The sequence below is a fragment of the Brienomyrus brachyistius genome, unplaced genomic scaffold, assembly GCF_023856365.1.
Source record: "Brienomyrus brachyistius isolate T26 unplaced genomic scaffold, BBRACH_0.4 scaffold34, whole genome shotgun sequence".
NCBI lineage: Eukaryota > Metazoa > Chordata > Actinopteri > Osteoglossiformes > Mormyridae > Brienomyrus > Brienomyrus brachyistius.
The window spans coordinates 1,885,540-1,912,360 of NW_026042309.1; the positions used below are offsets into that span (position 1 = coordinate 1,885,540).

Sequence of the window (26,821 nt, forward strand, 5' to 3'; positions counted from 1 at the left end):
ACCTCCCACCTCCAAGAGGGAACTGCTGAGGTTCCTGGAAATGGTGGGCTATTACCTGAATTTTTGTGTCAATTTTTCAACCGTGGTGTCTCCACTGACTGACCTTTTAAAAACTAAAGCAAACTTTGAGTGGTCTTTAGCTTGCCAAAAAAATATCAAATTATTGTTACTCACAACTCCTGTCCTTATAGGGCCTCTGTCTTTAAGGGGGGAGGTGTTACGGGCCTGTCCATCATTGCCTTCAGTTGGGCTGTTTCCTCTCATGTTTTGTGTTGCAGGGTAGAGCATTCGCGCAGGTAATGTTGGTCGTCTAATTAATTTATCTGTGCATATAAGGAACTACCTGGCTTGAGGTTCCCTCTCTCCAGCCCTCAGCCTTCGTCAATTATGATTGCTGTAGACTTTAAAATAAAGAATAAATAAAGTTCATTTGTAGTTCTAAATGTATTTATGGTGTTTTTTAACTCCTTTTTGTATCTCCCATGACAATATTCCTCTCTTCAATACAATTACATGCACAATATGCAAATAAGGCAATGGCATCATTTAGCGACTTCTGGGACAGCCAATAGCAACGTTCCTTGCTGAGGAGTTGGCAACAGCGGAGACAACGGGAAATCATCAACGTTTTGTTATTTTTTCCCTTCAAAAGTGGGGGAACGGATCATGGTCTCATATAGTGATGGGAAGTTCGACTCAGTTAACTGATTCGATTCTTTCGAACTGTCTGTTGTAATGAATCGATTCTATGATTCACTAGTGTGTCACGGTTATGTTATTTGATTGAAAGATGGTGCTGGTGTCCATGTTCAGCTTGACTATTCACAATAATAAAAAAAACAATATATAAATAGCAGAAAAGGTGTCGATGCTGAATAAACACGTGTGTATATATAGTTCTTATTTTCTTTATTTAAGCCAAGTTCATGTGCATGAATATCAAGGACTACACAGTTAACAACAACTGCAATATTACCAATACAATGACACATACACATACAAGGAGCATGAGTAAACTTGCATACATTGTGTAAACGTTAATAAAGTTAATAAATATCTTTGTTTTTTGATGAAAGACATATAGTTTTATTATACAGAAATGCAATAATTTACTGTTGTGATAAATGATGGGGGGGCGGCATGGTGGTGCAGTGGTTAGCACTGTTGCCTCACACCTCTGGGACCCGGGTTCAAGTCTCCGCCTGGGTTACATGTGTGTGGAGTTTGCATGTTCTCCCCATGTCGTACTCCGGGTACTCCAGTTTCCCCCCACAGTCTAAAAACATGCTGAGGCTAATTGGAATTGCTAAATTGCCTGTAGGAGTGTGTGTGAATGGTGTATGAATGTGCCCTGCGATGGGCTGGCCCCCCATCCTGGGTTGTTCCCTGCCTCGTGCCCATTACTTCCGGGATAGGCTCCGGACCCCCCATGACCCAGTAGGAAAAGCGGTTTGGAAAATAGATGGATGGATAAATTTGAAGATATAGACAGGTTAATGACCCAAGAATACTATATAACAAAGTAATGCCATTAAATATGAATGCTGGCTTGTTATCTGCTAATACTTAACTAAGTACTACTTGTGTTGTGTTTCTGCACATGTTAAGCATTTAACCCCTTGAACTCCTGCCTGGGAATCATTGCATGATGACAACCAATGTCTGTGTTAGCTATGATCCAGCTGGATATGAAGGTGAAAATCCCTTTAGTTCCTGTCTGTAATTTGTCAAAAAATGTCACCAAACGTGAACATGAGGAATGATGTAATGATGAAAACAACTTTGGACCCGTCTGTTTACAAGAAAACAAAACTTTCAGACATCATACTGAAGTGATGTTTTTAGTGTCAAAAAACCCTTTAAACTCCAGAGATTCTACTTGGAAAATATCGGATAATATTAACCTTATAAGAAGTGATATTTTTGTTTAGATGCATTCTGTCATGAAAATTTTAAGGCTCTTGGTCTTTTGCTTGAATATGATCAAGTAATGAAAACCAGTACAGATATAAAGACACATCGGACCTTTTAATGGTTAATAATAAATAGACTTTATTGTTTTCAGAAGTAATTTTTATCATGCTTAAGTGAATTTCCATTTAATCACAGTATTTTGTTCATCACAAATCACATCAGTTTTATATGTAATACAGAAATGAACATAATAAAATGTATATAATAAAACATTTCAGTACAATGGTATATTGTGTCTAAGGATAAACATTTTTGTTCATTAGTAGAATTATAAGCTACAGAGACGGACAGATAATTCAGAATTCTGTTTCTCAGAGTTTGCGTTTCTCTGTCTCTCTCTCTCTCTTTTTTTAATAAAGTACACACAAACTATTACTGAAAATGCCCAGATATGTACTTTCCTCAAAGTGGTAACAAGTCAATTCAATTATAATGAATCGAAAGCCAAATGAAGTTCTGAAGGTAAGTCTCGGTAAATGAGTCAGGCGCCACACGTCATTGCATTCGGCTGCGCAGCATTTAAAGTGGACCGGAAAATCCTAATAAGGTGTCACCTTAACATTGAAAACTCTAGACAAGGAAATAGGCACTACATACTGCTAAAAGTTACGGAAGTCTGTAGATGACATGCATAAACTTTTCTTTTCGTTATCTCGAGATCACTTATTTTTCTCGTGATCTTGACATAACCAAAGTCGTTATCTCGATATCACGACTTATTTTTTTCATATTTTTTTAAGCCGACATCTTTCAAACGTCACCCGGTAGCCATGGAGACGTCCCGGACTCTCCGGTTGGTTGGTAATGAAACTCACTACTCGTTCAGGCTCACTGTAATTTCTCCGACGGTATAACAGCACATTTCTGATCCTCTTTCTCAAATGACGAACACTAATATGACAATTTTCTAGCACCGACAGACAGTATTATTTCCTCGTATGCATGGTTTGGTGCAACATACCTCGATATTTCCCACAGTTTGAAATCTAACTTGGTTTTACAAACAAGTACAAAATGCTTTTACTTTACTGGGCAATATACACTTTTACTTTTCCGGTAACTTTTGGACAAAGGTACTTTAGATTCCTGTGCAGAGATTTTCTATCTTATTTTATTTTTAAAATAAGTAATTTATTTATTCGAATGTTTGGCAGTGCAGTAATTTGTTTTACACTTAATTCCTATTTTTATACTTATATCGTATTGTTCTTGTCTTCGTGCTTATATGTGATTGTGCAGTCGCAATGTGAGCAATGTCCTCCGGGATTAATAAAGTCTAATGATTATGATTCTGATTTGGACAGTCCACGATCTAAGCAAAATCTGCTGCATTCGTTCATGAGGATAATACTGAACCTCGAGATCATGGGAAAGTGACATGGGTTATGTCGACATCACAAGAAAAAAAATAAGTCGTGATCTCGAGATGATGCCTAAAATCGAGCCTAAAAACCTCATCAACGCACATCAACACATTCACATGAAGTTCGGTTTTTTAAAGGACGTGAACTTGCCCTGGAATGAAGCAACACCAGCCTCCCCGGGAGAGGATCCGCCCCGCTGTGACACACCGACCACAAGCCCCGGCTTCAAAACTCGACCCGCCCCGCTGCCAGTACAATCGACAACACGGAGCCTCATCTTCCCTACACACTTACGCCCCCCCCGACAATCGGCAGCCAGTGAAAAAGGGGTCGCTGTGTTAAACAGCCGCACTTCTTACTGCGCACCGGTCCGGCACCCCGTCCCTGAGATCCTGAGATCCTGAGTAGACATTCCCCCGCCCCCACCAAGTCCAGCTAGTCAGTTACCGGAGGGCAGGTATTCTCCACACCCCCACCACAGGACGAAGCTGATAATTCCTTTTCTATAAATGAAAGTGAAAGGGATTTTAACCCAGTTTCACCAAGAAACACGAATAGGATTCTGGAATAATACAAAGGCATTTGCATTGCAAGGTAAGAATATAATCAACAGATAAAACTAATAAAATAAGTATGTTTAACCTGCGGCGTCTGCGGAAAATTTTGATTGGGTGGCCATCAGGGGCCAGTTATATTTATGGGGGCGGCCGCGCCTTACCGTGTCTGTTCTGTGCTTATTTGAAAATAAAATGTTTTTTTTATTATTTTGATGTGATGTGGTGGCCCTTTAAATCCGCCCCTGTTTAACACACATACTGGGATATAACAGCAGAATTAGACGTTTATTATAATTCGATACACTGTAACTGATTGCATGGAGTAAATGGGTTCGCCTTAAGTACAATGTTGCCTAAACATGGAGCGCGGGACCCTACGGGAATAAACTAGACAGTATTTTGAAACTTTACGGTAAGGAGCCCTAAAGTCCCATAGGGTGACTTTTTACACACAAGTTACGCCTATTTACCTTCCTGGAATAAGATCATTTACTATAAATTTGTATGCATCTGTAAGGACTTCAGATACACACAGACACCATATAATGGGCAGAATTCATCTAATTGAGCATTATTTTCGCATTGGAATGTAATGTTCATACAGTTAAATTCTTGCTGCTCTTCTATGGGGCACCAAGTGTCAAGCGCTCATTTTCATGCACAAAATACATTCTTTGCCACAAAAAGCATTTTTAATGACAAAATCATGTAATGCTTTGCTGTCACTGTTCTCAGGTAAATTCCACCAAACCTGTTATACCTGAAATACCTGTTCCTGGAATGTACCTGAGTACGTGTGGCTCATCAGTAGGACAGACAACCTATTGTACAGTAGCTCTCTGGAGCTGGAGACCTTTAGTGTAGCTGGTTTGTGTGAGGTGTGTGACTCAACAGGACAGTGCCTGTGACCGTAAGATCGCCGTTTTAAATCCCAGGCTGGGCTCTGTATTTAATCAGTCATTTACAAAGTAGCAGGTCAGTACCTGTGACCGAAAGATCGCCGTTTTAAATCCCAGGCTGGGCTCTGTATTTAATCAGTCATTTACGGAGTAGCAGGTCAGTACCTGTGACCGAAAGATCGCCGTTTTAAATCCCAGGGTGGGCTCTGTATTTAATCAGTCATTTACGTAGTAGCAGGTCAGTGCCTGCGACCGAAAGATCGGCGTTTTAAATCCCAGGCGGGTCTCTGTATTTAATCAGTCATTTACGTAGTAGCAGGTCAGTACCTGTGACCGAAAGATCGCCGTTTTAAATCCCAGGCTGGGCTCTGTATTTAATCAGTCATTTACGTAGTAGCAGGTCAGTACCTGTGACCGAAAGATCGCCGTTTTAAATCCCAGGTTGGGCTCTGTATTTAATCAGTCATTTACGTAGTAGCAGGTCAGTACCTGTGACCGAAAGATCGCCGTTTTAAATCCCAGGCTGGGCTCTGTATTTAATCAGTCATTTGCCTGCCTCGTGCCCATTGCTTCCGGGATAGGCTCCGGACCCCCCGCGACCCAGTAGGATAAGCGGTTTGGACAATGGATGGATGGATGTAGTACATGGTGTGCATGAAAAACAAACCCTCTTTGACCGTCTGTGGCACAGGGTCTGTGGCACAGGGCTCCGTAAGATGCTGTCGGAATGAGTTTGCATGTGTGTGAACACTAGGGTTTAGACTCAAATCTCTGTAATAAAGCATAATATATGTTATATTCAAACTTGAAAACGCTCTTCCATATCTGACAATGTGCCGTGGGCGTTGTTAGGTCTGATCACTCGGGCCTATAGTATTTTAAGCTGAACACAGAGTATTTTAGCCTCAATGTCGATATTCCTTCAAAAACAAAAACACTCAAGCCCCAGTAAACTTGACTTAGCCCCTGATTTTTTCAGTAGCTAGAAACTCCCCTGCAAGTAGCCGCACAAAGTTGCATTCAGCTCCATGGTGGAAAGACGGGGTTATGGTCAATCAAACCTATATTTTGTGCATGATAATTAACTACCTGTACATACCCCTGAGCCAATATCTGTATAATAATGCATAATCAATCCATACCATCCATCCATTTTCCAACCCGCTTATCCTACTGGGTCGTGGGGGGGGGGGTCCGGAGCCTATCCTGGAAGCAATGGGCACGAAGCAGGGAACAACCCAGGATGGGGGGGCAGCCCGTCGCAGATAATGCATAATATGTCTCCCATTTCATCTTTGTCTTATTCTACTAGACCTGCCACATGTACACATAACGTTTCAGACAATTCTGTAGCAGAAATGAGGCGGGAAATACACTATTGTCATTCCAACAGCGTCTAGTTCAATGTAAAAGTGTTGATTATTGTATATTGTATTTTTATGTGTTTATTTACCTTTCATGTTTACAGAGACCTCAGCAAGAATCATCTGCTCTGGATCAGCAACAAAATGGAGGAACCTGCTTCGGAAATGAGCCCCTCTATGGAGCGTAAAACAAAGGGGACTGAGAGGTAGCAGTGTTACAGCCGACTAGCATGCATGTCTCTCTGGGTCTATAGTCAGGCCATAGTTTCCCTTTCCTCCAAAATCAGCCAATTCTTCTATTTTAGAGGCAACCATCGCATCATCCCTCCTACGCAAAACAACCACATATCGTAAGGTGGCAGAGAACAAATAGCGCGTCAACGGGAATTCATTATAACGTGACTAATTTTTTTGATGCCATTAAAGCCTGTTGAGTCAGATGGCAGCTCGGGAAAAATAATGAACAGAGAAAAAGGTATTTTGAATAGCAGGTTCAGCTTCAAAACTATGTCAGATGGGTCCATCGACAAGACCAAAGCTATTTGCAGTTACTGTAGATGTGAAATGAGTTACCACCAAAGTACATCTGGTCTTAAATACCATACCAGGTTGCGGTTCTTCTCAGAACGATAGATGCATTTTCATGTCTTACCATATTATGATAATACTTTCATAAATATAAATAATTTATTTATGGGTTAATGTTATTTTTTATTTAGCTATCTATTTAGTTATATATGAGTGAGGCGCTCTGTTGCACGCTTCTGTGATGTCTTAACTGCCTAATTCATCTTCCTCAAACTCATTCTCTATGAGAGTATGTCTCTGGTCAAATGATGTGGTTTCCGGAGTTTTCCTCAGTGTCCAAGATTGGATGTAGGCTTATTAAGTTTATTGGGATTCCTAATTCTTCCTAATAATATACTTTTCGTAATAAATCATCACCACACCTTCCCAGATCTTCGTAAAATTATTATATTTTCTCCAATTTACATATTATAGCCAGCTGCGTTCGGAGTGCTGAGGACATTTTGCGCTGCTCAGTCAGCACAGTTACAAGTAGGGAAGTGGAGAGTGAAGGGCAGACGACTGCAGAGCCAAACCAACTTGGCTGAGGGTGAAGACTGTCGCTACAGAACTGAACAATATTGTGATATTAGTCACCTGTGTGCTGTTACGAGACCGAGTAACTTAAATGCATATATACAGATATCACATTAAAAATCGTATCTCAAACCCTCTTCTCTATCCATTGTAAATCTTGGGTCAGACATTTAGGATAAAATGGCTTTTTGCTTTAAAAAGGTTGCCGTCTCGGATCTATTCTTAGTTATATGACTAAGTAATATGTAATATTTAGCAGGTCAATGTGCCAATCTGTTGTTGGGTTTTTCTTAAGTGATGAAGGGTTTCTGATGATCTTTGGCCAATCTTTGTTGTTGTTTATTGTTGGTAATTGATTTCCAATAATACATGCATACATTTACATAAAGCAATCATGCCTTGCAACTAGAATATTGATAAAAATATTAACACCTGAAAAAATCCCTTTACGGTGAATGTTGAATAAATTCATGATTTAATTTGCGATTAATTTGTGATTAACTATGGACTGTTGTGCGATTAATCACGATTAAATATTGTAATCTATTGATAGCCCTAAAATATACAAACAAAAAACATGGAAAAAAGGAACAGCAGCCAAGTCTAGTAACAGAGGCTGTAATTGTCACATCTGTGTGCTGGGCGAGTGAGCAAGGAGTCAGGATTAGGCAACAGAGGTGCAGGAAATGGGGTTTATTCAGGACAAACAGGCAGACAAAATAAAACATGGTGAAGACATCAATGACGGAACTGGGGATACAGACTCTGACGTGAACTGAAATACACCAGACAAGTCAAAATAACAGGAGACACCTGATAACAATTAGGAATTCACATGAGGTTAATGAGGGGGCGTGGCACATGAGAGGATCGAACGAGCAGGTTATGACAGAACTCCCCCCCCCCCCCCCAAATGATGGACGAGATGGGGCCAGGGATATGGGACCAGGAAAACAAAAGCAAAACCATCAACGAGACACTGGAAACAGGACCGACACACAGAACAGACACAACGGCAGAAGCCAGGATAACACCTGACACAAGCGTACCATAAAAGGAGACACCAGGTGTCTTAAAATGGGAGAGAGGGATATAGGGCTCTCGAAGGAACAAACAGGCACGCTTAGGTTCACTCAAAAAAAACACTTTAATACATGTGATACAATATAACCTCGCATTAAAATCAATATCAACATATCAATTGAAACAATGCAAAATATCCTTGTACCACAACAGATATGGAATAAATGAATCATGAAAAAAAAAAATATATATATATAGAAAAGCAACAATAAAAATATAGATAATGAGAATTATTATTACGAGTGGTGATAATTAATCCCCATGATCAATTAAACGTGAAAGCAGCTGCTAAACTATTTACACTCTGGCGTGCCATCATCACCCACCTTCACACACGGACTGAGGAGCTCTTTTCCGTACTGGCAGGAGACCAACACATGAGTTCCAAGAAATGCCGGGCGATGCGCGCTCTATCCCACGGCTGAGCTCCGGTCAGTACTGAGTTTTCCCCATCCTTTATATTAAATTGGGTGCTGCCTGCGGGCAGGGGACGAGCTGGCCAGGCTCACCCCTCTCCCCAGGCAATGTGTTATCCAATTCCCCCTTTTGTCCGAGGCGCCAGGTGTCTTTGCGCAATGCCTCCCTGTCCCCCCTAAAGGCAATTTAAGGTGCCGTATACCGACCCCCTCCTGTCTCCCGGAAACCAAGATAAACGTCCTGGCTTCTTTTATGAGCCCAGGTTATTTATGGCGGGACAGGTTTTACAAGGGATTGGTAAAGAATAACATGTTTAGTAACATTTGGGGTGAATCATGGACGATTGATCTGCATTTCAGGATGATCAGTCCCCACACGATCAGAATTAATCCACAATTACGACCTCCCAGAATATTACAGTAATCAGATTAATTCCATACACGTGGGTGACGTATTCTTGGACGAGGAACAGATACAGGAAGCACAAAACAAGGAGGCAGGAAGGCAGAGGATGGGGGAAAATGGGGAGCCCGAGGGAACAGCAGCAGGCGAGGGTTTGTAGCTGTAGGAGCCGCAGGCAACCGTAAGGCCGGAGCCGAAAGGGACCCCGCAAGGGGCGATGAGATAGGCTGAGGGACAGGCGGAAAGGTGAGGAGGAAGTCAGAGGGGGGCACCAGGGGAGGCGAGGAGGGAGATGGAGGGGACCACAGCGCAGGCAAGGAGGGAAGAAAAGCCGTAGCAGGCGATGGCGCAGCCAAAGCAGGCAAAGACGCTATCCACCAACGAGCTGGAGTGGTGGGAACCACGGGCGACCGAGGAGTCGATGCAGGGGAACCCACCGGCGACCAACAAGGTTTCGGAGGCGGAACCACAGGCTGCCGACAAGTCTTTGGAGGGAGACCTTCAGGTGACCGCCAAACAGGAACCAGAAGACCCACAGACACCCCCCCCTGAGCCCCAGCCAAGACAAGCGAGGGTGAGCTAGGGTCAGGGTGGGTGGGGCCCAGGCGGCGCGTCAGCTGCTGGGACTGGAGCCTCTGTGGGCAGGTCAGGCAGGCCAGGAACCGTGGGGGGCAGAATGTCGGCCACCAGGACTGGAACTCCGTCAGCGCATCAGGCCACGCAGCAGGGGCCTCTGAGAGTGCCGTTGCAGCAGCCGTGACTGGAGCTCCGTTGGGGCGGCGCTTAAGCTGCCGGGGTTGGAGCCTCACTGGGTGGTGTGTTAGCCGCCAGGCCTAGCAGGTCAGGAACTTTAGAAACAGGTACAGTATGACAGGCAGGTCAGGAACAGGCAAAACAGGTCAGGAAGGGATTGAACAGTCAAGTCACACAGCAAATTTGCCAGTGTTAAATTAACTCTGCATGGTGTTTATATAATTCTTACCAAATCAGTGTTTCATTTAACACTTTAAAGTTGGGATTGACTGAAAGAAAGAACGTTTAGACACTAAATAATTATTTTATTATTTTAAGTATGAATAAAATAGTTTCCTTGCACCAGTATAAAAGTAAACCAATCGCTTCCTCTCGCAATCACCTGTGGTATGAAACTGTACAAAATGTATGGTACCAGTCTTGGGGAAAACCAGTGAGAATCCTCTGTGAAACAGCACTGCGCAAAATTCTCATGTGTTCCTAATGACAAGGGCAAGACTAAAACTAGCCTCTCAGCAGGAGTGTTAGTGTAAAAGCAGGGCTTATTGACACAGATAATAAAGCTTGTTAGAATGCGTAACATAATTATTTAGCTGGGCCCAGAAGAGGTGAGAGCTCCCCTAGTGGCCACAGGAGTGTTAATGTAAAAGCAGTGCTTATTGACACAGATAATAAAGCTTGTTAGAATGCGTAACATAATTATTTAGCTGGGCCCAGAAGAGGTGAGAGCTCCTCTAGTGGCTACAGGAGTAATTAGTGTAAAAGCAGTGCTTACTGACACAGATAATAAAGCTTGTTAGAATGCGTAACATAATTATTTAGCTGGGCCCAGAAGAGGCGAGGGCTCCCCTAGTGGCCACAGGAGTGCATTTTCCCTAAAGCAGATATAATGGCTGGTGACCTTATTGCTTTTAGACCACAACTTGGGATAGAAGAACAAATCAAATGATTTTGCTCATTTAATACTAAGATTTTTATTGGGCTTAAATTTTAGAACACACTGTGTTCGAGGATGGTACGTCATGGATATTAGTCTCTACCACATTCTAATGCTATTAATTTGGGCTTTTTCTATGCTTGAATTGATGTGTGCTAAGTGGTCTGAGTAGTACAGTGACTATGGTAGGTGTGTGATCCCAAAGGAGTTTAGATTAGTTCTGTGTAGCAAATACATACAATGCTGACATGTTTCCCGGAAGACAGTTTAGCTGAGAATTGTCATCCCTTCACATCTGTCTTAGCATGACATCTCTGTCCAGCTCTAGGGAGCCTCCACAGAAAGCACCAATCACTGACTAACCTGCAAAAACAGACCCCAGCAAATCCATCCCAGTGACTGTTTTCACATATAATTTATTCAACACCATTATGGTGAATTTAAAAAAGATCAGAAAAAGCCATGAAGATCAAGGCTTTCTTTAACTTATTAGCACACAGTTCTCTGATCTTCAAAAGAATCAGCAATGAGCCAAGAAAAAATGAGTATATAATAAGAAAAGGCTGAGGTGTCCACATTAAATGGGGCATATGGGCCTGGAATCTGTGAAGAGGAGGAGTTACAGTGATCTAACACTCTGTGGTGTCAACTGAACACTATAAGAGCTAATAAAACGTAACACTATACGACAACACTCATTGCACTCTGTAAAGTGTAAAATGTAACACTGATTTGGTGAGAATTATATAAACACTATGCAGTGTCAATTTAAAACTGCAAAATTTGCTGTGCATCAACTATTGCCTTCAGAGTTGGCACCATAAAAGTAGGTGCTGCCCCTTTTAGAGCCATCGGGACCTGCAGGATAGTATCCCATACTGCCCCGGCCCCCTAATTAGCCAGGCCTGCCTCCCGGAAGTGGTAAGCTGCTAGCGGCGGCAGCTCTGTGAGGGCGATGCAGGCTTTGGGCACCTGCAGGATAGTACCCCATACTGCCCTGGCCCCCTAATTAACCCGGCCTGCCTCCCGGAAGTGGTAAGCTGCTAGCGGCAGCAGCTCTGAGGGCGATGTGGGCTTTGGGCACCTGCAGGATAGTATCCCATACTGCCCTGGTCCCCTAATTAGCCAGGCCTGCCTCCCGGAAGTGGTAAGCTGCTAGCGGCGGCAGTTCTTAGGGCGATGTGGGCTTAGGGCACCTGCAGGATAGTATCCCATACTGCCCCGGCCCCCTAATTAGCCAGGCCTGCCTCCCGGAAGTAGTAAGCTGCTAGCGGCAGCAGCTCTGAGGGCGATGCAGGCCTTGGGCACCTGCAGGATAGTATCCCATACTGCCCCGGCCCCCTAATTAGCCAGGCCTGCCTCCCGGAAGTGGTAAGCTGCTAGCGGCGGCAGCTCTGTGAGGGCGATGCGGGCTTTGGGCACCTGCAGGATAGTACCCCATACTGCCCTGGCCCCCTAATTAGCCAGGCCTGCCTTCCGGAAGTGGTAAGCTGCTAGCGGCGGCAGCTCTGTGAGGGCGATGCGGGCTTTGGGCACCTGCAGGATAGTATCCCATACTGCCCTGGCCCCCTAATTAACCAGGCCTGCCTCCCGGAAGTGGTAAGCTGCTAGCGGCGGCAACTCTGTGAGGGCGATGCGGGCTTTGGGCACCTGCAGGATAGTATCCCATACTGCCCTGGCCCCCTAATTAACCAGGCCTGCCTCCCGGAAGTGGTAAGCTGCTAGCGGCGGCAACTCTGTGAGGGCGATGCGGGCTTTGGGCACCTGCAGGATAGTATCCCATACTGCCCTGGCCCCCCACTTAGCCAGGCCTGCCTCCCGGAAGTGGTAAGCTGCTAGCGGCGGCAGGTCTGTGAGGGCGATGCAGGCTTTGGGCACCTGCAGGATAGTATCCCATACTGCCCTGGCCCCCCACTTAGCCAGGCCTGCCTCCCGGAAGTGGTAAGCTGCTAGCGGCGGCAGGTCTGTGAGGGCGATGCAGGCTTTGGGCACCTGCAGGATAGTATCCCATACTGCCCCGGTCCCCTAATTAGCCAGGCCTGCCTCCCGAAAGTGGTAAGCTGCTAGCGGCGGCAGCTCTGTGAGGGCGATGCAGGCTTTGGGCACCTGCAGGATAGTATCCCATACTGCCCTGGCCCCCTAATTAACCCGGCCTGCCTCCCGGAAGTGGTAAGCTGCTAGCGGCAGCAGCTCTGAGGGCGATGTGGGCTTTGGGCACCTGCAGGATAGTATCCCATACTGCCCTGGTCCCCTAATTAGCCAGGCCTGCCTCCCGGAAGTGGTAAGCTGCTAGTGGCGGCAGTTCTTAGGGCGATGTGGGCTTTGGGCACCTGCAGGATAGTATCCCATACTGCCCCGGCCCCCTAATTAGCCAGGCCTGCCTCCCGGAAGTAGTAAGCTGCTAGCGGCAGCAGCTCTGAGGGCGATGCAGGCCTTGGGCACCTGCAGGATGGTATCCCATACTGCCCTGGCCCCCTAATTAGCCAGGCCTGCCTCCCGGAAGTGGTAAGCTGCTAGCGGCAGCAGCTCTGTGAGGGCGATGTGGGCTTTGGGAACCTGCAGGATAGTATCCCATACTGCCCTGGCCCCCTAATTAGCCAGGCCTGCCTCCCGGAAGTGGTAAGCTGCTAGCGGCAGCAGTTCTGAGGGCGATGCAGGCTTTGGGCACCTGCAGGATAGTATCCCATACTGCCCTGGCCCACTAATTAGCCAGGCCTGCCTCCCGGAAGTGGTAAGCTGCTAGCGGCAGCAGTTCTGAGGGCGATGCGGGCTTTGGGCACCTGCAGGAGCGCAGCGACGGTGATGTCCGGGGTGAACCCTGCCGGGTTCCGGATTGGGAGGGGTACCTTCTGATATCCGGCGGGGAGAGAAGCTGCGGAGAGAGAGACAGCTGCCAGGAAGATGGTCGGTTCTTCCACCAGTCTCTTCTCCTTTGGCTTCTTTTTCTTCTTCCTCCGGTGGCTGTCGGCAGAGGTTGGACCGTTTCCCGGAGGACGAACGGCGTCTCGGCAGCTTCTGCCTTTTGTAGCGTGATAACCAAACCTTTCATACAGGAATCTTAATTTTATGTCACACAGTTTATTTCACTTGAAATTTAACAGTAAACTAACCTGTTTGCATGAAGAGTACACAGAGGGCCAGATTAGTGCCAGTTCTACACGGAGGGCCAGGTTAGTGCCAGTTCTACACGGAGGGCCAGCTTAGTGCCAGTTCTACACGGAGGGCCAGGTTAGTGCCAGTTCTACACGGAGGGCCAGGTTAGTGCCAGTTCTACACGGAGGGCCAGGTTAGTGCCAGTTCTACACGGAGGGCCAGGTTAGTGCCAGTTCTACACGGAGGGCCAGGTTAGTGCCAGTTCTAAACGCAGGGCCAGATTAGTGCCAGTTCTACACGGAGGGCCAGGTTAGTGCCAGTTCTACACGGAGGGCCAGATTAGTGCCAGTTCTACACGGAGGGCCAGATTAGTGCCAGTTCTACACGGAGGGCCAGATTAGTGCCAGTTCTACACGGAGGGCCAGGTTAGTGCCAGTTCTACACGAAGGGCCAGGTTAGTGCCAGTTTTACACGGAGGGCCAGGTTAGTGCCATTTCTACACGGAGGGCCAGGTTAGTGCCAGTTGTTCTGTTGGGGCGGCAGATGCATTTGACCATAATGTCCTGCAGTATTTACTTACACTAGATTACCAGCATTCAGAAACAAAAGACAATTTTGAAAACCGAGGTTATTTATGCAGTGCTTTGCAGTCACATTTTACGTTGTTAATAAATATGTAACTCATTCTGATTTCTTAGACTGTTTTGCTTCAATGAACTTGATTATTTTGTCTGTTTTTAACTTTGCTTTTCACCACCTGAAGCGTCTCGCCCCCCCCAGCATACCCACGTTAAGAGGCCATCAAAAAATGTGCTTACATGTGTGTTCTGGGTGTTCCCAGGACACAAAATTTTTGCTTACACATAATATGTCTCCCATTCCAGCTTGGTCTTATTCTGCTAGACCTGCCATATGTACACATAAAGTTTCAAACAATTCTATGGCAGAAATGAGGCAGGAAATACATTGTTGTCATTCCAACAGCGTCTAGTTCGGTGTAAATGTTGTTTGCTGTAATAGTGATAACCAAACTTTTCATATAGGAAACTTATTTTTAGGTCACATAGTTTATTTCACATGAAATCTAACTGTAAACAAACCTGTTTGCATGAAGAGCTTCACGGCAGGTTAAGCTGAAGACTGATTAAACTGAAGATTTAATGTGATGCTGATCACAGTATATGAATTATATTTATATAATGAAGATTTGTTTCCTCTCGCTGCCCACAGTGTCCTGATGGAGAGAGCAGACTCACCTGTACCCAGCTGTGTTTCCCTGAAGAGTGACAGGTCAATGGATAAACCACTCACCTTCAGAGAGGGACCTTTTCATACAGATCAAACGTAAATGTGTATTTTAACAAACATTGTTTAAAACACCCAGACTCTCACTTAAAAGGCAAACAGGCACATTCAAGCTGTGATGAAAATAATTGTAACTTTTACAAATCCTATTACCTTTGAGAATTTAGTCTGTATTCTATACAGTATGTAAAGTACATAAGAGGTAAAAGAAAGAGGATTGCTGTAAAGACTGACTTCCTGTGAACCGAAATTGGAAGTTTGATAATTGAAAATTGGATTAAAAATTTTAATTCTCAGTATAAAGCTTAAAAAAATCAGGCTGACCCTGATTTTAGGTCACTGCTGGATGTCCATTAAGAAAGACGGGACAACAAATCGTCTTCTTCTGGGGGGGTGTTTCTGTTTTAGTTGTTAGATGTTCAGTATAGTTGTTTATGTGTGACAGTTACACATGGTCCTGACATATCTGTATAATTAATATTGCACCCATAAGCTGTCATTGGAGGCTGATTTTAGTTGTACCAGTTTGATTTTATAAATCTCTATGTGCTTTGGACTCTTAGTTATAAATGTTGCAGGTCTAATAAATAAAATATTGTAGCTGTTACATGATGAAGAGATAATGACAGTGCCAGTTCTACACGGAGGGCCAGATTAGCGCCAGTTCTACACGGAGGACCAGGTTAGCGCCAGTTCTACACGGAGGGCCAGGTTAGCACCAGTTCTACACGGAGAGCCAGGTTAGCGCCAGTTCTACACGGAGGGCCAGGTTAGCGCCAGTTGTACACGGAGGGCCAGGTTAGCACCAGCTCTACACGGAGGACCAGGTTAGCGCCAGTTCTACACGGAGGGCCAGATTAGCGCCAGTTCTACACGGAGGGCCAGGTTAGCGCCAGTTCTACACGGAGGGCCAGATTAGCGCCAGTTCTACACGGAGGGCCAGGTTAGCGCCAGTTCTACACGGAGGGCCAGGTTAGCGCCAGTTCTACACGGAGGGCCAGATTAGCGCCAGTTCTACACGGAGGGCCAGGTTAGCGCCAGTTCTACACGGAGGGCCAGGTTAGCGCCAGTTCTACACGGAGGGCCAGGTTAGCGCCAGTTCTACACGGAGGGCCAGGTTAGCGCCAGTTTTACACGGAGGGCCAGGTTAGCGCCAGTTCTACACGGAGGGCCAGATTAGCGCCAGTTCTACACGGAGGGCCAGGTTAGTGCCAATTCTACACGGAGGGCAAGGTTAGCGCCAGTTCTACACGGAGGGCCAGGTTAGCGCCAGTTCTACACGGAGGGCCAGGTTAGCGCCAGTTCTACACGGAGGGCCAGGTTAGCGCCAGTTGTACACGGAGGGCCAGGTTAGCGCCAGCTCTACACGGAGGACCAGGTTAGCGCCAGTTCTACACGGAGGGCCAGGTTAGCGCCAGTTCTACACGGAGGGCCAGGTTAACGCCAGTTGTACACGGAGGGCCAGGTTAGCGCCAGCTCTACACGGAGGACCAGGTTAGCGCCAGTTCTACACGGAGGGCCAGGTTAGCGCCAGTTCTACACGGAGGGCCAGGTTAGCGCCAGCTCTACACGGAGGACCAGGTTAGCGCCAGTTCTACACGGAGGGCCAGGTTAGCGCCAGTTCTACACGGAGGGCCAGGTTAGCGCCAGTTCTACACGGAGGGCCAGGTTAGCGCCAGTTGTACACGGAGGGCCAGGTTAGCGCCAGCTCTACACGGAGGACCAAGTTAGCGCCAGTTCTACACGGAGGGCCAGATTAGCGCCAGTTCTACACGGAGGGCCAGGTTAGCGCCAGTTCTACACGGAGGGCCAGGTTAGCGCCAGTTCTACACGGAGGGCCAGGTTAGCGCCAGTTCTACACGGAGGGCCAGATTAGCGCCAGTTCTACACGGAGGGCCAGGTTAGTCACAGTTCTACACGGAGGGCCAGGTTAGCGCCAGTTCTACACGGAGGGCCAGGTTAGCGCCAGTTCTACACGGAGGGCCAGGTTAGCGCCAGTTCTACACGGAGGGCCAGGTTAGTGCCAGTTTTACACGGAGGGCCAGGTTAGCGCCAGTTCTACACGGAGGGCCAGATTAGCGCCAGTTCTACACGGAGGGCCAGGTTAGGGCCAATTCTACACGGAGGGCAAGGTTAGTGCCAGTTCTACACGGAGGGCCAGGTTAGTGCCAGTTCTACACGGAGGGCCAGGTTAGTGCCAATTCTACACGGAGGGCAAGGTTAGCGCCAGTTCTACACGGAGGGCCAGGTTAGCGCCAGTTCTACACGGAGGGCCAGGTTAGCGCCAGTTCTACACGGAGGGCCAGGTTAGCGCCAGTTCTACACGGAGGGCCAGGTTAGCGCCAGTTCTACACGGAGGGCCAGGTTAGCGCCAGTTCTACACGGAGGGCCAGGTTAGCGCCAGTTCTACACGGAGGGCCAGGTTAGCGCCAGTTCTACACGGAGGGCCAGGTTAGCGCCAGTTCTACACGGAGGGCCAGGTTAGCGCCAGTTGTACACGGAGGGCCAGGTTAGCGCCAGCTCTACACGGAGGACCAGGTTAGCGCCAGTTCTACACGGAGGGCCAGGTTAGCGCCAGTTCTACACGGAGGGCCAGGTTAGCGCCAGTTGTACACGGAGGGCCAGGTTAGCGCCAGCTCTACACGGAGGACCAGGTTAGCGCCAGTTCTACACGGAGGGCCAGGTTAGCGCCAGTTCTACACGGAGGGCCAGGTTAGCGCCAGCTCTACACGGAGGACCAGGTTAGCGCCAGTTCTACACGGAGGGCCAGGTTAGCGCCAGTTCTACACGGAGGGCCAGGTTAGCGCCAGTTCTACACGGAGGGCCAGGTTAGCGCCAGTTGTACACGGAGGGCCAGGTTAGCGCCAGCTCTACACGGAGGACCAAGTTAGCGCCAGTTCTACACGGAGGGCCAGATTAGCGCCAGTTCTACACGGAGGGCCAGGTTAGCGCCAGTTCTACACGGAGGGCCAGGTTAGCGCCAGTTCTACACGGAGGGCCAGGTTAGCGCCAGTTCTACATGGAGGGCCAGATTAGCGCCAGTTCTACACGGAGGGCCAGGTTAGTCACAGTTCTACACGGAGGGCCAGGTTAGCGCCAGTTCTACACGGAGGGCCAGGTTAGCGCCAGTTCTACACGGAGGGCCAGGTTAGCGCCAGTTCTACACGGAGGGCCAGGTTAGTGCCAGTTTTACACGGAGGGCCAGGTTAGCGCCAGTTCTACACGGAGGGCCAGATTAGCGCCAGTTCTACACGGAGGACCAGGTTAGGGCCAATTCTACACGGAGGGCAAGGTTAGTGCCAGTTCTACACGGAGGGCCAGGTTAGTGCCAGTTCTACACGGAGGGCCAGGTTAGCGCCAGTTCTACACGGAGGGCCAGGTTAGCGCCAGTTCTACACGGAGGGCCAGGTTAGCGCCAGTCCTACACGGAGGGCCAGGTTAGCGCCAGTTGTACACGGAGGGCCAGATTAGCGCCAGCTCTACACGGAGGGCCAGGTTAGCGCCAGTTCTACACGGAGGACCAGGTTAGCGCCAGTTCTACACGGAGGGCCAGGTTAGCGCCAGTTCTACACGGAGGGCCAGGTTAGCGCCAGTTCTACACGGAGGGCCAGGTTAGCGCCAGTTCTACACAGAGGGCCAGGTTAGCGCCAGTTGTACACGGAGGGCCAGGTTAGCGCCAGCTCTACACGGAGGACCAGGTTAGCGCCAGTTCTACACGGAGGGCCAGATTAGCGCCAGTTCTACACGGAGGGCCAGGTTAGCGCCAGTTCTACACGGAGGACCAGGTTAGCGCCAGTTCTACACGGAGGGCCAGATTAGCGCCAGTTCTGGCCAGTTCCCAGGACACAAAATTTTTGCTTACATATAATATGTCTCCCATTCCAGCTTGGTCTTATTCTGCTAGACCTGCCACATGTACACATAAAGTTTCAAACAATTCTATGGCAGAAATGAGGCAGGAAATACATTGTTGTCATTCCAACAGCGTCTAGTTCGGTGTAAATGTTGTTTGCTGTAATAGTGATAACCAAACTTTTCATATAGGAAACTTATTTTTAGGTCACATAGTTTATTTCACATGAAATCTAACTGTAAACAAGCCTGTTTGCATGAAGAGCTTCACGGCAGTTTAAGCTGAAGACTGATTAAACTGAAGATTTAATGTGATGCTGATCACAGTATATGAATTATATTTATATAATGAAGATTTGTTTCCTCTCGCTGCCCACAGTGTCCTGATGGAGAGAGCAGACTCACCTGTACCCAGCTGTGTTTCCCTGAAGAGTGACAGGTCAATGGATAAACCACTCACCTTCAGAGAGGGACCTTTTCATACAGATCAAACGTAAATGTGTATTTTAACAAACATTGTTTAAAACACCCAGACTCTCACTTAAAAGGCAAACAGGCACATTCAAGCTGTGATGAAAATAATTGTAACTTTTACAAATCCTATTACCTTTGAGAATTTAGTCTGTATTCTATACAGTATGTAAAGTACATAAGAGGTAAAAGAAAGAGGATTGCTGTAAAGACTGACTTCCTGTGAACCGAAATTGGAAGTTTGATAATTGAAAATTGGATTAAAAATTATAATTCTCAGTATAAAGCTTAAAAAAATCAGGCTGACCCTGATTTTAGGTCACTGCTGGATGTCCATTAAGAAAGACGGGACAACAAATCGTCTTCTTCTGGGGGGGTGTTTCTGTTTTAGTTGTTAGATGTTCAGTATAGTTGTTTATGTGTGACAGTTACACATGGTCCTGACATATCTGTATAATTAATATTGCACCCATAAGCTGTCATTGGAGGCTGATTTTAGTTGTACCAGTTTGATTTTATAAATCTCTATGTGCTTTGGACTCTTAATTATAAATGTTGCAGGTCTAATAAATAAAATATTGTAGCTGTTACATGATGAAGAGATAATGACAGTGCCAGTTCTACACGGAGGGCCAGATTAGCGCCAGTTCTACACGGAGGACCAGGTTAGCGCCAGTTCTACACGGAGGGCCAGGTTAGCTCCAGTTCTACACGGAGGGCCAGGTTAGCGCCAGTTGTACACGGAGGGCCAGGTTAGCGCCAGCTCTACACGGAGGGCCAGGTTAGCGCCAGTTCTACACGGAGGACCAGGTTAGCGCCAGCTCTACACGGAGGGCCAGGTTAGCGCCAGTTCTACACGGAGGGCCAGGTTAGCGCCAGTTCTACACGGAGGGCCAGGTTAGCGCCAGTTCTACACGGAGGGCCAGGTTAGCGCCAGTTCTACACGGAGGGCCAGGTTAGCGCCAGTTGTACACGGAGGGCCAGGTTAGCGCCAGCTCTACACGGAGGACCAGGTTAGCGCCAGTTCTACACGGAGGGCCAGATTAGCGCCAGTTCTACACGGAGGGCCAGGTTAGCGCCAGTTCTACACGGAGGACCAGGTTAGCGCCAGTTCTACACGGAGGGCCAGATTAGCGCCAGTTCTACACGGAGGACCAGGTTAGCGCCAGTTCTACACGGAGGGCCAGGTTAGCGCCAGTTCTACACGGAGGGCCAGATTAGTGCCAGTTCTACACGGAGGACCAGGTTAGCGCCAGTTCTACACGGAGGGCCAGGTTAGCGCCAGTTCTACACGGAGGGCCAGGTTAGCGCCAGTTCTACACGGAGGGCCAGATTAGCGCCAGTTCTACACGGAGGGCCAGGTTAGCGCCAGTTGTACACGGAGGGCCAGGTTAGCGCCAGCTCTACACGGAGGACCAGGTTAGCGCCAGTTCTACACGGAGGACCAGGTTAGCGCCAGTTCTACACGGAGGGCCAGATTAGCGCCAGTTCTACACGGAGGGCCAGGTTAGCGCCAGCTCTACACGGAGGACCAGGTTAGCGCCAGTTCTACACGGAGGGCCAGATTAGCGCCAGTTCTACACGGAGGGCCAGATTAGCGCCAGTTCTACACGGAGGGCCAGGTTAGCGCCAGTTCTACACGGAGGGCCAGGTTAGCGCCAGTTCTACATGGAGGGCCAGATTAGCGCCAGTTCTGGCCAGTTCCCAGGACACAAAATTTTTGCTTACATATAATATGTCTCCCATTCCAGCTTGGTCTTATTCTGCTAGACCTGCCACATGTACACATAAAGTTTCAAACAATTCTATGGCAGAAATGAGGCAGGAAATACATTGTTGTCATTCCAACAGCGTCTAGTTCGGTATAAATGTTGTTTGCTGTAATAGTGATAACCAAACTTTTCATATAGGAAACTTATTTTTAGGTCACATAGTTTATTTCACATGAAATCTAACTGTAAACAAGCCTGTTTGCATGAAGAGCTTCACGGCAGTTTAAGCTGAAGACTGATTAAACTGAAGATTTAATGTGATGCTGATCACAGTATATGAATTATATTTATATAATGAAGATTTGTTTCCTCTCGCTGCCCACAGTGTCCTGATGGAGAGAGCAGACTCACCTGTACCCAGCTGTGTTTCCCTGAAGAGTGACAGGTCAATGGATAAACCACTCACCTTCAGAGAGGGACCTTTTCATACAGATCAAACGTAAATGTGTATTTTAACAAACATTGTTTAAAACACCCAGACTCTCACTTAAAAGGCAAACAGGCACATTCAAGCTGTGATGAAAATAATTGTAACTTTTACAAATCCTATTACCTTTGAGAATTTAGTCTGTATTCTATACAGTATGTAAAGTACATAAGAGGTAAAAGAAAGAGGATTGCTGTAAAGACTGACTTCCTGTGAACCGAAATTGGAAGTTTGATAATTGAAAATTGGATTAAAAATTATAATTCTCAGTATAAAGCTTAAAAAAATCAGGCTGACCCTGATTTTAGGTCACTGCTGGATGTCCATTAAGAAAGACGGGACAACAAATCGTCTTCTTCTGGGGGGGTGTTTCTGTTTTAGTTGTTAGATGTTCAGTATAGTTGTTTATGTGTGACAGTTACACATGGTCCTGACATATCTGTATAATTAATATTGCACCCATAAGCTGTCATTGGAGGCTGATTTTAGTTGTACCAGTTTGATTTTATAAATCTCTATGTGCTTTGGACTCTTAATTATAAATGTTGCAGGTCTAATAAATAAAATATTGTAGCTGTTACATGATGAAAAGATAATGACAGTGCCAGTTCTACACGGAGGGCCAGATTAGCGCCAGTTCTACACGGAGGACCAGGTTAGCGCCAGTTCTACACGGAGGGCCAGGTTAGTGCCAGTTCTACACGGATGGCCAGATTAGTGCCAGTTCTACACGGAGGACCAGGTTAGCGCCAGTTCTACACGGAGGGCCAGGTTAGCGCCAGTTCTACACGGAGGGCCAGGTTAGCGCCAGTTCTACACGGAGGGCCAGATTAGCGCCAGTTCTACACGGAGGGCCAGGTTAGCGCCAGTTGTACACGGAGGGCCAGGTTAGCGCCAGCTCTACACGGAGGACCAGGTTAGCGCCAGTTCTACACGGAGGACCAGGTTAGCGCCAGTTCTACACGGAGGGCCAGATTAGCGCCAGTTCTACACGGAGGGCCAGGTTAGCGCCAGCTCTACACGGAGGACCAGGTTAGCGCCAGTTCTACACGGAGGGCCAGATTAGCGCCAGTTCTACACGGAGGGCCAGATTAGCGCCAGTTCTACACGGAGGGCCAGGTTAGCGCCAGTTCTACACGGAGGGCCAGGTTAGCGCCAGTTCTACATGGAGGGCCAGATTAGCGCCAGTTCTGGCCAGTTCCCAGGACACAAAATTTTTGCTTACATATAATATGTCTCCCATTCCAGCTTGGTCTTATTCTGCTAGACCTGCCACATGTACACATAAAGTTTCAAACAATTCTATGGCAGAAATGAGGCAGGAAATACATTGTTGTCATTCCAACAGCGTCTAGTTCGGTGTAAATGTTGTTTGCTGTAATAGTGATAACCAAACTTTTCATATAGGAAACTTATTTTTAGGTCACATAGTTTATTTCACATGAAATCTAACTGTAAACAAGCCTGTTTGCATGAAGAGCTTCACGGCAGTTTAAGCTGAAGACTGATTAAACTGAAGATTTAATGTGATGCTGATCACAGTATATGAATTATATTTATATAATGAAGATTTGTTTCCTCTCGCTGCCCACAGTGTCCTGATGGAGAGAGCAGACTCACCTGTACCCAGCTGTGTTTCCCTGAAGAGTGACAGGTCAATGGATAAACCACTCACCTTCAGAGAGGGACCTTTTCATACAGATCAAACGTAAATGTGTATTTTAACAAACATTGTTTAAAACACCCAGACTCTCACTTAAAAGGCAAACAGGCACATTCAAGCTGTGATGAAAATAATTGTAACTTTTACAAATCCTATTACCTTTGAGAATTTAGTCTGTATTCTATACAGTATGTAAAGTACATAAGAGGTAAAAGAAAGAGGATTGCTGTAAAGACTGACTTCCTGTGAACCGAAATTGGAAGTTTGATAATTGAAAATTGGATTAAAAATTTTAATTCTCAGTATAAAGCTTAAAAAAATCAGGCTGACCCTGATTTTAGGTCACTGCTGGATGTCCATTAAGAAAGACGGGACAACAAATCGTCTTCTTCTGGGGGGGTGTTTCTGTTTTAGTTGTTAGATGTTCAGTATAGTTGTTTATGTGTGACAGTTACACATGGTCCGGACATATCTGTATAATTAATATTGCACCCATAAGCTGTCATTGGAGGCTGATTTTAGTTGTACCAGTTTGATTTTATAAATCTCTATGTGCTTTGGACTCTTAATTATAAATGTTGCAGGTCTAATAAATAAAATATTGTAGCTGTTACATGATGAAAAGATAATGACAGTGCCAGTTCTACACGGAGGGCCAGATTAGCGCCAGTTCTACACGGAGGACCAGGTTAGCGCCAGTTCTACACGGAGGACCAGGTTAGCGCCAGTTCTACACGGAGGGCCAGGTTAGCGCCAGTTCTACACGGAGGGCCAGGTTAGCGCCAGTTCTACACGGAGGGCCAGATTAGCGCCAGTTCTACACGGAGGGCCAGGTTAGCGCCAGTTCTACACGGAGGGCCAGGTTAGCGCCAGTTCTACATGGAGGGCCAGATTAGCGCCAGTTCTGGCCAGTTCCCAGGACACAAAATTTTTGCTTACATATAATATGTCTCCCATTCCAGCTTGGTCTTATTCTGCTAGACCTGCCACATGTACACATAAAGTTTCAAACAATTCTATGGCAGAAATGAGGCAGGAAATACATTGTTGTCATTCCAACAGCGTCTAGTTCGGTGTAAATGTTGTTTGCTGTAATAGTGATAACCAAACTTTTCATATAGGAAACTTATTTTTAGGTCACATAGTTTATTTCACATGAAATCTAACTGTAAACAAGCCTGTTTGCATGAAGAGCTTCACGGCAGTTTAAGCTGAAGACTGATTAAACTGAAGATTTAATGTGATGCTGATCACAGTATATGAATTATATTTATATAATGAAGATTTGTTTCCTCTCGCTGCCCACAGTGTCCTGATGGAGAGAGCAGACTCACCTGTACCCAGCTGTGTTTCCCTGAAGAGTGACAGGTCAATGGATAAACCACTCACCTTCAGAGAGGGACCTTTTCATACAGATCAAACGTAAATGTGTATTTTAACAAACATTGTTTAAAACACCCAGACTCTCACTTAAAAGGCAAACAGGCACATTCAAGCTGTGATGAAAATAATTGTAACTTTTACAAATCCTATTACCTTTGAGAATTTAGTCTGTATTCTATACAGTATGTAAAGTACATAAGAGGTAAAAGAAAGAGGATTGCTGTAAAGACTGACTTCCTGTGAACCGAAATTGGAAGTTTGATCATTGAAAATTGGATTAAAAATTTAAATTCTCAGTATAAAGCTTATAAAATCAGGCTGACCTGCACACTGCTGGATGTCCATTAAGATAGACTGGACAATAAATCCTCTTCTTCTGGGGTGAGGTGTTTCTATTTTAGTTGTTAGATGTTCAGTATAGTTGTTTACGTGTGACAGTTACACATGGTCCTGACATATCTGTATAATTAATATTACACTCATTAATCATTGGAGACTGACTTCTTGTTCTGCCAATTGATTTTTATAGTACAGTATTTCCTTCTCATTTAGATGTGATTACTACAGTTAGTCAATATGTTGGGCAAACTCAAACATGCCATTGTAATCAGTTAACTGAGAGTTTTTAATTGGAATATTTTTACATTGAATCCATACTTTAACTATGGACAGAAGATAAACACTATGGCCTCCTTTCCACCAACGTTTTCACCACCAGAAGCGTCTCGCCCCCCCAGCATACCCACGTTAGGAGGCCATCAAAATCATGTGCTTACATTTGTGTTATACCTGTTCCCAGCACACAGAGGTTTAGCCTACATATTTAAAGGTAAATAATAATAATAATAATAATAATAAGAATAATACAGAAACTCCTGGAAACACTGGCAGGTTCTCATAAAGCACCAAGCCAGAACCAGCCCAGCACTGGTCTCAGCATCGACTCCCTGTTGGTGGAAACGAGACATATTTAGCATCTTTTTAAGGTCTATTGTTATTGCTCTGATCCTCAAGGCTGCTGTGTACCTCAGTGTCAAAATGTGTTTGTGAAACTGCTGATGTTGAGCTTCCTGTCAAAGACCATCATAAATTCTTAGGCTGTTTACAGAGTTTGTTAAGTAGGGATAATGAATCAAATGCTGTTAGTTAGCTCTGCTAATTAAGATGAAATTTCAAAATTAAGTTAATCTGTCTAAATGTCACTTGGTCAAAAGGGCTGAATAGCAAACTGTCCTTCCTGCCTGCTGTGCGTCTCTCCGTGATGGAGCAGGATGTCACTGGTTCTCTTCTGCTGTTAGGAGAAGGTTGATGTTCTGAAGCCGCCTTAATGAATAAAGCTTAAAATGGCATCTTACATCTTTACACATTAAAATATACAACTAGGTCATTCTTTGTCAGCAGCAAGAGCACTTTTAATGGGACCATTACAGACTTTCTGTTATTTTTGTGTAGATGATTTGAGGTTTTAGTATTTTTCTGCCTTATTGACAGAGACCAAATGGATGAATGCAGATCAGATCTACAGGATAAACAGGGTTTATCCTCCATATTGAAGGTTTGTATTTATTGCCGATATATATTTTCTTAAGTATCGTGTGAATTGGCTTACATTTATACAGCTGTACAAGAGGAAACAGCTGTACAAGAGGATCATTTGAGAATTTACAATTCTCAAATGAAACTATGAAAAGGTTTGGTGAAATGAGCAATAGTTAACTGTGACTGTGGATTTTAGTCACTAGAGGAAAATGCTGTGAGGTTCCTGAAGGATGAGCTGAAGAAGATCATGAGGTACCTAGATCAGAATTACCCAGGATTCTCTGGGCCTCAGCTGGAGGAGGACAATGACCTGGACAGTGATGGTCAGATGCAGAAGACCTGTGGTAGAGAGGGAGCTCTGAAGATCACGCTGTACATCCTGAGGACCATGAAGGAAAATGATCTCGCTGACAGGCTGGAGAAGAGTAAGAGCTGTATCTCATTCTGTGTGTGTTTGATTGA

General features: G+C 45.9%; 1 protein-coding gene and 1 long non-coding RNA gene across 5 annotated transcripts in view; one reads left to right on the forward strand and one right to left on the reverse strand.

Moving 5' to 3' along the window:
- Positions 1–3,748: 3,748 nt before the first annotated feature.
- LOC125721585 (NACHT, LRR and PYD domains-containing protein 3-like) overlaps positions 3,749–26,821 on the forward strand; it is a 33,448-nt gene continuing 10,375 nt past the window's right edge. For all 3 annotated transcript variants that reach the window (XM_048997543.1, XM_048997544.1, XM_048997545.1), the window contains exons 1-9: positions 3,749–3,932; positions 6,263–6,364; positions 15,178–15,291; positions 19,484–19,597; positions 21,673–21,786; positions 23,369–23,482; positions 24,746–24,859; positions 26,312–26,375; positions 26,556–26,784. In XM_048997543.1, coding sequence (XP_048853500.1) covers positions 6,303–6,364; positions 15,178–15,291; positions 19,484–19,597; positions 21,673–21,786; positions 23,369–23,482; positions 24,746–24,859; positions 26,312–26,375; positions 26,556–26,784 — 925 coding nt within the window. In that variant the 5' untranslated portion in view covers positions 3,749–3,932; positions 6,263–6,302. The remainder of the gene's footprint in view (positions 3,933–6,262; positions 6,365–15,177; positions 15,292–19,483; positions 19,598–21,672; positions 21,787–23,368; positions 23,483–24,745; positions 24,860–26,311; positions 26,376–26,555; positions 26,785–26,821) is intronic.
- LOC125721641 (uncharacterized) lies at positions 11,739–12,868 on the reverse strand. 2 transcript variants are annotated; one of them, XR_007385876.1, is made up of 3 exons: positions 12,505–12,868; positions 12,051–12,276; positions 11,739–11,826 (listed from the first exon to the last, which is right to left on the reverse strand). It is a non-coding gene; the product is annotated as an uncharacterized LOC125721641 (long non-coding RNA). The 2 variants fall into 2 exon arrangements; XR_007385877.1 differs by lacking the exon at positions 11,739–11,826 and adding an exon at positions 11,874–11,938.